The following is a 10,933-nucleotide window of genomic DNA, read 5'->3' on the forward strand; positions in this document are numbered from 1 at the left end:
CATTGGTTATTGGGTGATCAGTTTCGTTTTATTTGTTGTGCGCGTTAGTGTCAGCTAACGTTAACGGTTACCTTGGTCGTGTCAAGAGTTTCAGTTTTCTTCTTAAACCTTTATGTAACTACGAGTTAAGGAAATAGAGAGAAAAACTACAAAAGATTCATTAGCAAACATTTTCAGGTTGTGCTTTTTCTGTTTTGGTTACAGACTGGAGGGTCCCACGGTGCTAGCTGAGGTTGGCTAATGCTAACTCACAGCCACAGTGCTAGCTAGCATACAATGAGCGCATCTGACACAAGGATATTTTCCTCGGTGAGTCTCTGAACGTAGTCATCGTACTCCTCCAGTCTGCTCCGGTGATGGCTCGTTTCTTCCTTGTCTTCCTCATCATCATCTGTGAAACGAATATGCGTTGGGGCCGGTGCGGAGTCATCAAGCAGCTGAAATAGCTCACAATCGCCGAAATCAACTTCAGCCATTTTTACCCAGCCACTACGAAAGCATCTATCCTTCGAATGCATTGGTCCTCCTTATGTCACGTGTAAAGTAGACGTGACGTGGTTGGAAGGAGAAGTTGACTGGGTTTATTTAGCCCACCACATTGTATTACAGGTTACAGAAATCCAACAAAAAGAGAAAAAACTCTGCTGCTTCTATATCTCCTCAGATTACTATGTGTAAATGTATAAGTTACACAAACCATACATCACAAAGAAGACCACACAGGGTAAGCAAAAAAGGAGCCACTCTCGTATATTATATGTTATAGCCGCTTCTTTAGTCCGTAATACAGCGGTGAGGGCTTACAAAACTGCTTGTTTCAAACCGTACTCTTCTGTTCCGTTGAGTCCGTTTCATTTGTTTGTTCCAACCTTTTGACTTCTTTAGCTTCGTTTACAGTATTTTGGTAAACCATTTAGTCTTTCTACAGGACTGGACACAATTTTGAGTAAGTGAGAAGCTTACTTTGCTTCCAGTAATGTCAAGTTGCCCAACTATCCACTTAACCTTACCGCAGTGGGACGGGGGCGCACGGAAGATTCGGTTCATTCACCTGGTGAATCTGACATCGTTCAGGCTGACAGAGTGTCCCAACAAGGTGAGTGTATCACTGCTGACTTTATTTTTACAGTCTGCTGTGCAGACTCAAAGATATGTTTTGCTCTTTGCTTCAGTGAAAATTGTAGATTAGTTTTTGGTATCACATTTTTCATAACCCCTGAAACCAGCTAGATGGTGCTATATCGGCCATCATGTGTAGCTCCATTGAACGCAAACAGTAGGCTAACGTAGCTTCTTCTTTTAAATATATATATATATATATATATATATATATATATACTGTCAATTTCCCAATGTATAACCACGTCTTAATTGAAGACATCATACAGAGGTAGGTTCATACAGCGATATTTTCAGTGGCATTACTGTATCGATACACAGGCGCCAAGTATCGTGTTTTATAATATTTTTGTTGGTCAGTTTGTCTGCTTGACCATTTTGCAGCAATATAATTAAAGTGATATGAACAAACAGAAATGTTTCTTTTTAGATAAAACAGATATTGGCAAAGTTTCCTTTTGGGGACATCATTTGAAAACGGTTATAAATTGAAATCGCAGAATATTGTATCTTGGCTTGAGTATCGTGATGATATCGTATCGGGAGGCGTCTGGTGATTCCCACCCATATATGTATCCTCTGTCTATTTCAGAGTCCAATGGTCCCTCTCTATTTAGGAGCTGATCTCTTCTCCAACACAGACATCCGCACTGAGAACCATCCAAGACACCACGCTAAGTTTGCCAAGAAAGGATTTGCAACAAAAATATTTTTTTCCTCAGGTAAAAACCAAGTTAAAATAGTACCATAAAGATTTAGCAATGACTTTAGACCACACACACTCTCTCTCTCTCTCTCTCTCTCTCTCTCTCTCTCTCTCTCTCTCTCTCTCTCTCTCTCTCTCTCTCTCTCTCTCTCTCTCTCTTTCACACTTGAAAGTTGAATGTTGACTTCTTGTTGCAGCATTCAGGTTCCATGGCTTGAAGGTACCTACTGCAAGTAACAGCCTCTGGTTCTACAGCGTTCAAGGACTTTTTCGAGTAGCCTTTGAGATGTACAGTAAGCAAGAGCAGCTTGCTGTACTAGAGAACTTCCAGGTGCAGTGCAGTTAACATTGTAGCATTATATATTCACTTTGTTTTATATATACACCCTGCCTACAAATGCCTTTTGACTGATTAGTCTTTCATTTTGTAGGATGTTTGGAAATCGCAGATAAATGACAGCCCTCTGAAAATGAGTTACAGCCTCAGTGTGCAGCTCGACTTCGCACTGTGCAGCAGCCTGCATGAGACAGAATCAAGGAATGAATCATCACAACCTCAGCAGTGCCAGGTTGTCAGGGATTCGGTGGAGGTATGTGGCAGTGACACAGGTGATACATCAGCAGATCACGATTATTGTTCTTTCCCCGAGCGGAGCTTGCAAACCGAGCAAAGCCAACTGGTATCCACAGTGAGACAAAAATTGCACAGCTTGGATGACAAACTCTCATGTGAGACTCAAAGCTACACAGAACAGCTGGAGACTGTCTTGCTGCTTTTGGAAAACATTGATCAGTACATAAATGGGACTCTAGAAGAAAAGGATGTGACAAAAACTGTGCTAGCCCTGCTAAAGGCCAAAGACTGGGGCTGTGTGTATTCAAGTTCCCTGCTTTGCGGTATAGGATGCTGGCTAGGTCAACAATTTCATGCAGCCAACAGCAGCATCAGCCAGAAAGTGGAGGGTTTTAAAGTTCAGCATATTGAACAAATTAGTGACTTGCCACCTGCTGAGGAACTAGCAACAGAGCTATTCCCAGAAGCCATGCAAACACTGCTGCTTCATTGGATGGGCTTAACTGAGGAGTCCACCGTGGAGAGGAGACACAGCGAGTACCCAATCCTGCTCCTTATCCTCGAGTTTGCAAACCACAACCTCATCACAGGCGTGGCTCATGTGCTGTACTCCAGTCTTATATGTAAATAGTGGAATTCACTGAGGCATCAATACAGAGACCTGAAATGTAAAACATTTCCAGTATTCTAATAAATGTGATTTTGATCAATATTGTTTGATCTTATTACCATGACCATTTTATATTGTTTTACAAAACTGATTTCAAAACAACTCTTTGAAAAAAACAACTGACATATTGTGAATATAAATTTTACTGATGTAATGCAGTTTTTAAATTTCATTTAACTTTGCATCAACGCAATTATATATGATTTAGCCACATTTGTTATATTGCTATATAGATTTTGGAAAATATTGATATTGCAATATAATTTTTATATTTGTAACAGCACTGAGTTAATTGAACCAAAATGTAATAACCCACAGAAGTCACATTAAAACAAGAGGTGAAGTATGAAAAATCGTTTAACACAAAACTAATTTATTTCAAGAACATTTGAAATATGTGTGACTCCTATCAAGCACATCTTTATCCATAGCAATCCTGAAGACAATATGTATTACAACCCACTGTTTTTTCTCAGTCATGAGAAATTAATCTGTGGGGATTCTGATAACGCTACATTGACTTCAGACGACTTTTGCTAAATGGATGTAAACCGTGCCTATTGAACCACATTATATTCAGTTTATGTTCAAACAACCACATATCAATATATGAGTTAAAAAAAGCTACCACATTATTCAAACAAATATCTAATATTAACCAGTATCAACCAGTCAAAGTGATGCATCCTTTTGCAAAGATTACAGTACAGATTAATAAACACTGAGACAAACTCAGCATCTGGCTATTTACATTATAATGTTCCAATATGCAAGATGTTTTCTATAAATAAATTACATATTCTGAGCAACATCCATGCAAGCTTGAGGGCTAGCGATGAATTGGGGGTCCTGGATGAATGGCAAAGACGGCCAATGGCTGGCACTAGATAGAGTCCATTCCACGTGAGAATGAGGAGGAGAAGCCAAGGCCCATTCCTCTCTGGGTGTGTGTCTGCGATCGAGCCATTTCATACTGAACATCAAGGTTCCTAAACATCTCCTCCTGCTTCTGAAGAGTCTTCAAGCCTTCATCGTTTAGTGGTTTGGCAGCTTCGACTTCATCCTCTCCCTGTTAAGACACCAAATTCAATTTAACTCTGAGAAGTTTAGGTTTAGAAAGCTTAAAGAGTGGTGGACTGAAGATTTAACAGCAAATACCCATTATTTGAGTAATTATACTTACTTTAATACCCATTAGTTTGCGAAATTTAACATTTTGGTTCTTGTTTCCAAAGTTTAGCTTCTCCCACAACTCAGCTGTCTGGGACTTGTCCTTCAAATGATAAGCGTCATGTAATGATGAAAATGTAAAAACACTGTACATTAAATTATCCTTTTACACAAACTGAGGAGGAAATGCTGGGCACGCATAGAAATGGTGACTAAATAACGGCAAAATCCAATCTTACCCCCTCCTTTTTCCCCTGCCATAGCATTTTCCTCTTTTTCTCCTGGTCTGCAAACTTCATGGGGTTCACAGCTGATGGGTTATAGTAGCTGGGCACAGCAATACCAGTCTCTGCCAGTGTTTTAGCTTGAAGGGCTGCCATCTGCGCAGCCATGGCTATCTGAGGCGTGACCTGGGTCCCAGAGGCCAGGAGGGCCGCCACATTGAGCGCAGGGTGGGAGGTGGTCGCTGCAGCTGCAGCAGCTACTGCTGCGATAGGGGCAGTCACTGGAAACAAAATGCACAGACCAGCTTAAGTAAGTGACTGAATCTCAACTCAAATTATCAATTTTAAAACTTGGCACAATCAGCCCTTCTTACCTGCAGCTATCTCCTGCTGTTGCTGCTGCTGTTTCTCCAACAGTTCCTTCTCCTTCTGCTCTTGTAGCTTCTTGGCTCTCTCCAGCCTGGAAAGAAAAAGAGAGAAAAGATTGTTACTTATAAGGTTAAAAGCCTTTTGTGCTCAGTACTTTGTGTTGTAATATGACCTATGTGCAAAAATTCATAGCTCAACATGTTGGAGACATCAGCCAGACTTTACATATATAATGGTTGAGCATGAATGCCTTTATTTAAAAAGGGGACAGTAGAGATTTGAAAGGAAATAAAAAGGGAGAAAAAAAAGGGGTAACATGCAACGAAGGTCCCCGGCCAGACTCTAAATGGTGACGTTGAAATTCAAGGTCAGTGTCTTAAAATACCTAAAGCACTTGTACACCTCACCTATGTCAATTTTATGTTTCCTTTTTGTGTGGTTTTATTAAACAACAATGCTCTTTGGCAAGTGCAACATGGGTGAGAAGTCGGATTACAGCCAAACCCAACCACTTTCATCTGAATAACTTCAGAAATGAAGGGTGGCTGATGGTAAGTTTTAAAATGTATTTCTCTGTTATGCTTCCTAATATGTGATTTGCCTGCTAGCCATCTCATCTTCTTAAAATGTCAGGCAGTAGTAGTGCAGTAAAAGTTAACGATGTCTGTATAACAGGCTTTGTAGCTGCTATTACACAGATACAATAAGCACCTCTACTATTTCTTGGATTTGGCCAGAACATAACGACCAGCCGTCTATATTGTAAATGCCCTGTAAGCTGTTGCCTTGCCTTCTGGCCAGGGCCTCTTGTGCATCCATAGCTGCGTTTCGGCCCCGGAAGGCAGGTGGATTAACAGACCTGCTTCGACTCTTTCTGCGCACTTTCTCACTCCTTTTCTTTCGCTCCCTGGTGGAACAACCAAAAAAAAAACTCTATGAGTATACGGTTAATGACAAGTAGAATGTAAACATGCAGGAACACAGGTCAAAAATACTTAACCACAAGAAATGCTGATATTTCAATTAAGCTCACCTGCTCTTACTGCGACTTCTGCTATGATGACGGTGTTTGGTCCTTGAACCTGAGCGAGACCTAGCCTTCTTCTTCCTGTCCCGGCTGCGTGATCGTGATCGCCGTTTGTCCTTACTTTTGCTGTGAGGGCGCCTGAAAGCAATACGATCCATCAATCACATAAATTACTGCCATGATTTATATCACTGCCATACATTTAGCCGTGATTAATGTTAGGAACAGATGATCTACTGTATATCAAAAATGCTAAGTGTACTTAATGAGACCCGAACTTCTACAATAGACATCATGTTCGCCATTATTCTAATAAAAGTTCTAACCATCATTAATCCAGAAGATATAACAGACCCCTAATCACAATGAATTTCCCTTGCGTCATTAAACAAGTCAAAAGGACCGGCTGAACATATTCCTCTCTGCAGTTTAATCCGGACTAACCTCTCTCGTGAGTGTGACCTGGACACGCTCCTTCCCTTGGAGGGCCTCCTGTCTTTGCGTCTGGACCGCTCCTCTCCATTCTCTGCTGAAAGTCTCTCTGGCTCTTGCTGCTCGTCTGTTTTTCTGTGTGATTTTGATGGCTTCTCAGTGTCCCTCTTTCGTGCCTGTTTTAAGAAGAAGTTGTCTCTTTCAGGAAAATAGTGCAACAAAAAGAGTTAGTACCATGGCTTAGGGCAGAAGGTATGTAATAAACTTAGACAAGCTGAAAAAAATCCTTGTCATTTCAAATCCATTTTCATAACATACTATTTCATTCTGTGAATGTGACTGATAGTGTGGACCTTTCTGTAGTATGCACTAATTTGACTATTTCAATGTAATTATAGAAATTCCATCACAGACTAAAATCTCTTGTTCAGACTACACCTTGGCCCATTAAAAAACACGTTCTCTATCTCTTATTGTCTCTAAACGTAGAAGTTGAAGTAAATCATCACACTTGATGAAGTTAGTGTCCTTGCATGATTCTTGCAGTTTTTGGGGTTGTACCCACATGATTGAATGCACTTATTGGGAGTCGCTTTGGAAAAAAATAATAATGCAATAATGTAATTTAATTAATCAAACCAGCATGGTTGGAATCTCTCGCAACTTGTTAAAGTGTGCATTCAACCCGTAACAGCTGATTCTCAGAAAGTAAAAAAAATTTGAACTGCTTTGAACTTGAACTGACTGAAAGGTAAAAGTAGGGACGGGCCTCCAACTTACTTTTACAGCTTCTTTACTTGCGTCATCCAAATCATACAACACACAATGATAATTGAACATGAAAAACAAAGACACCCTTTCTAAATTAAAATGTATTTCTTCTCTCTATTTTTTGCCAGGACTACTGTTCTTTGCGCAACCTTATGTCAAATTCTCTTTATAGCAGAGTCACACCATCTCTATCTCATGTAGAGATGTAGCATATCCCTAAAGATTTGGGCAGTAGTTTTTACTCTTTAAATTATGCCCATCCCTCGCTGAAAGAGATGCAAGAGTTAATTCCAATTTGTTTACTAATAGTGTGAGACATATAGGAGTTTGAATGGCAGATATTTACCTGTCCCAGTAGTAGACATATTATTTTGCTATGTCAGCAGGGTCCTCTGTTCAGTCTCTTCGTGCATTAGCACGCTGAGTATGATTTATTATAGAAATGTTATCATGTGATCTACACACAGGATTTAACAAAAAAAAAATCTGCTCTTCACCATTTACCATGGTTACAAACAATGACAGATATCCAAGGATGAAAGCTTCCTTTAAAACATGTCGACATAGGAAGGGTAAAAAATGACCCTTTCCATGTGACTAAGCTCATCTCCATATAATTCTTTTGTTCTTTATTTTCGTTATTGAAACATATTTAACCTAATGAAATGTACTTACCTCCGCCTAAACTTAACAAGGAAAACTTAAGGCCTTAAAACTCACATCAAATGTGTTTTTATTCATAGAATTGAATGTATTAATTACCTCTTTACTTCTGCTGCGACTCCGTCTGTATTTCCGGTCACCTGAAAACAGCAGGAAGCAGAGTGCTGACAGATATCATTACTACCCTTTGAGCAGACTTTTAAAAGAAATAAAGTTTGTCAAGAGCAAATATGGAAAAAGACAGTGAAGCTACTGTAGATAGTAACGTATGACGTTATTGGACACAATTCTGCAGTAGTTTCTGTTGAGTAATTGACTGATTTCTATGGACACGTTAAATCTGCACTTGGCAAAACAACATGAGAGACTACATACTTTAAACAGTGATTGTGGTATATCTTAATATACTCTCCCCCCCCCAAATACAGTGAAGGGACCTCAGCCGCCTCACAATTACAGACATGTCCCCAATTGTTCTGGCCTTTTCAGCACTGTCTGGGTATCATTACTGAATACTTACGTTTCCGGTCCCTGGAGTGGGACCTTGACCTTGAATGGTGGTGTTTGGAACTTCTGGGAGATCGGGATGACTCCATGCTGTGTTTTTTTCGGTGATTAACTGGGGAGCCTGTTCTGGTTAAGTCAACAGAGTCATTGTCACTTCCCTGGAAGTAATGGATAGGAGATAAAAACACATCAGCAGCAAAATAGTATTCTAAAGGATTAATGTCCTTGTTGTATACCCTCCCAAAGCCAGCTGACAATGATGTTAAAGTACCAGTGTATGAGACTATTTTCAACTAAACATATTTTGTTGAACAGGGCAATATAAGACATGTGTTTTGATGTGGCTAAAATGATTACTTTAAGATTTTTATCCTTGAATTAATTTGAGACACAAAAACACACACTTAAGAATTGTCAGTATCAACCGGTTTCGGCGTAAAGTAATGTTCATAAGTGTAAGAACTGTAGAAAATCTATGCATGTATGTACATACATACAAATATATATGTGTTAGATGTTTTACGTGTGTATGAGACACGGCATGTATGCATGTATGTATAAAAAAGGAAAAAAAATATTGAAACATCTCTATTTACGACCACTAGTCAGCAGAGAAAATTTAAATAAAAATGTATTTCAAAAACTGTATTAGTAAGGATGGGCTGAAGTGCTATGAAAGCCCATCTTCTTATTAAACACACGGTTTAAATAGTTTGTTTATGCATTCTCTCTCGTATGTTTCTCTTCATATTTAAGATTCTGTTTTTGTTGTTTTATGCCCAGCCTTTGGATGCACTTACAATTTACTGTAGCGGTTACATCTGTAGGGATACCATAGATTGTATGTTTGTAAAAGATGTATGATCGTGATCTACATAAGGTTCCTTGTTGTATACGTGTAACATCCGCGAATACGTTTATTCAATCCAGTCAGAATGTATTAAGTTAATGGCCCATTGGTTATTATCCATACAGACTGAAAGGCGCTTTCAAATGTGGTATCAAAATCACAAATGTTACCTCAGTCCACTATAAAAGATCCATCTCACAGTAAATCACAATGTCTCTAGCTAAGCGTATTCGAAACACGACATCCGGGGAATTTTGGAGTATCATGACAATGTTTTTTTGGACAAAATGAAGAGTCAGATTTTTAAAGGGCAGACAAACAAAAACAAGCCAGTTAACAAGTATGCTATCCACATTAGCTATCTTAGTCCTACTAACGTTACGTTCGCCATTCAAACTTCACCAGAGAACAATTCTCGAGTTTGCTAGATATGTAGCTAGCCAAGCTAACTAACGCTGGCCGCCATCTTTAACGTTAAGAAAAATAAAGTCTAAATAGAATCATAAACCTATACGTACGTTATTTAAATGTCCCTGCATAAATGTATGTATTATCATCGTTATATAATTATACTTACAGACATAATCCTGAAGCACACTTTGTAGGTTAACGTTACACGGCTGCTTTGTTGACTGTCCAAACCACAGGAACTTAGCTAGCTAGCTGATACAACTGCCGTAAGAGCCGTTGTCTAGCTAGCTTGGTTAAGTCAATTTGATCCGAGTTGCCAGGTTTTGCCTGTCGTATCCCCTACATTCAGCCAAATGCTGACAGTTGTCTTACCCGGATCGAGAAGTACCAAACAAGAAGCAGGGCCACGGCAAATATGTTCAAATAGAATAAGTAATTCAATTTTAAGGAAATCAATTAAAGTATATGTAGTATGTGTATATGTAAATATCAATTACGAGTTATGCGAGATATTCAATTGTAACTGCCACTGTGTGTGCAGAGCTTTGCAAATTTGATAATCTGGAATAAAATGAATTGCGCTGGTAATCTTTTCTTTTCAAATAAAATAAATAATTTCTCAAATGTGTTGTTAATTATTACAATTGATTGCATTTCAAAAATACATCAATTTTATGAAATATCTCATCTTCAAACCGCAGCTGTAAATATGTCCAACCTGGCAACGCAACGAGGCCTCAACATCCATGCGCAACATTTTTCCGGGTAAGGAAAGCATAGACAGTTAAAGAAGGTAAAAGGTGAAGAAGGAAAGGTCATAGACCGTATATATATTGATGGACAGAGCATCCGGTTCGGAAAAGTGCAACCACTGCGGAAGTAACTTAAACCTGCATTCTATCTGAATTCCTGCAGAGGGCGACACGCGTGGTTGCAAAAGAGGTTGGTTTCAATAGAAGTCTATGGAGAAATGAGCCACTTCTCACTTGATTTATTACCTCAGTAAACATCTTCACAATGAGTTTGTGGTCTCGATCGCTAGTTTGAAGTCTTTTGCAATACAGAATGATGTTCATTCTTTAAATTACGGTCTCGTTGATTTTAAAATTGGCGATAAAGCCGGGGGTGTTTTAGGGCGTGGCTATGATGTGATTGACAGTTCTCGGCCTGTCAATCATGACAGAGTGTTAGCAAAGCTTGTCCATGGCACGTAAACTTCATTTTGGGGGTTGACTACGTTTCACCGCTGTGGCTGTGACACTTTGGTCGGATAATAATGTCTTGTTCAGCTGTCGGTTGCACGGCAAAACACTTAAAGGAATCGGCACAAGTAAAATGAGATTTTGTTTTACTACAGTTTTCCGTTAGCCAACGTTAGCATCTCAATTAATATCAGTTAGCTAGCTTCTAGATTGCACCTTGCTAAGCAAGCTAGCGGGC

General features: G+C 39.3%; 2 protein-coding genes across 4 annotated transcripts; one reads left to right on the forward strand and one right to left on the reverse strand.

Moving 5' to 3' along the window:
• The first annotated feature begins 281 nt into the window (after nt 1-281).
• Nucleotides 282-3,111, forward strand: si:ch211-110p13.9 (uncharacterized protein LOC562347 homolog). The gene is made up of 4 exons (XM_034871564.1): nt 282-1,096; nt 1,712-1,841; nt 2,023-2,156; nt 2,257-3,111. The coding sequence occupies exons 1-4, from the start codon at nt 977-979 to the stop codon at nt 3,028-3,030; spliced, it is 1,158 nt and encodes a 385-aa protein (XP_034727455.1). The 5' UTR covers nt 282-976; the 3' UTR covers nt 3,031-3,111.
• Nucleotides 3,112-3,425: 314 nt separating this feature from the next.
• On the reverse strand, nt 3,426-9,845 carry rsrc2 (arginine/serine-rich coiled-coil 2). 3 transcript variants are annotated; one of them, XM_034871562.1, is made up of 10 exons: nt 9,660-9,845; nt 8,246-8,390; nt 7,825-7,865; nt 6,304-6,467; nt 5,866-5,997; nt 5,692-5,739; nt 4,838-4,923; nt 4,479-4,744; nt 4,253-4,342; nt 3,426-4,138 (listed from the first exon to the last, which is right to left on the reverse strand). In XM_034871562.1, the coding sequence occupies exons 1-10, from the start codon at nt 9,663-9,665 to the stop codon at nt 3,953-3,955; spliced, it is 1,164 nt and encodes a 387-aa protein (XP_034727453.1). In that variant the 5' UTR covers nt 9,666-9,845; the 3' UTR covers nt 3,426-3,952. The 3 variants fall into 3 exon arrangements, with proteins under 3 accessions (XP_034727453.1, XP_034727452.1, XP_034727454.1); XM_034871561.1 differs by having other exon boundaries at nt 5,623-5,739; XM_034871563.1 differs by having other exon boundaries at nt 5,623-5,739; nt 9,699-9,751.
• Between the last annotated feature and the right edge of the window lie 1,088 nt (nt 9,846-10,933).

This window comes from Etheostoma cragini, chromosome 5, assembly GCF_013103735.1.
Source record: "Etheostoma cragini isolate CJK2018 chromosome 5, CSU_Ecrag_1.0, whole genome shotgun sequence".
NCBI classification, from domain to species: Eukaryota; Metazoa; Chordata; class Actinopteri; order Perciformes; family Percidae; genus Etheostoma; species Etheostoma cragini.

Excerpts from the sequence above, each read along its gene's own strand:
- si:ch211-110p13.9 (XM_034871564.1), top strand. The coding sequence starts at position 977 with ATGTCAAGTTGCCCAACTATCCACTTAACCTTACCGCAGTGGGACGGG. Across the intron at positions 1,097-1,711 it reads TGACAGAGTGTCCCAACAAG|AGTCCAATGGTCCCTCTCTA; the intron begins GTGAGTGTATCA and ends TGTCTATTTCAG. Across the intron at positions 2,157-2,256 it reads CTGTACTAGAGAACTTCCAG|GATGTTTGGAAATCGCAGAT; the intron begins GTGCAGTGCAGT and ends TTCATTTTGTAG.
- rsrc2 (XM_034871561.1), bottom strand. Across the intron at positions 4,343-4,478 it reads GGCAGGGGAAAAAGGAGGGG|GACAAGTCCCAGACAGCTGA; the intron begins GTAAGATTGGAT and ends TATCATTTGAAG. Across the intron at positions 4,139-4,252 it reads GCAAACTAATGGGTATTAAA|GGAGAGGATGAAGTCGAAGC; the intron begins GTAAGTATAATT and ends GTGTCTTAACAG.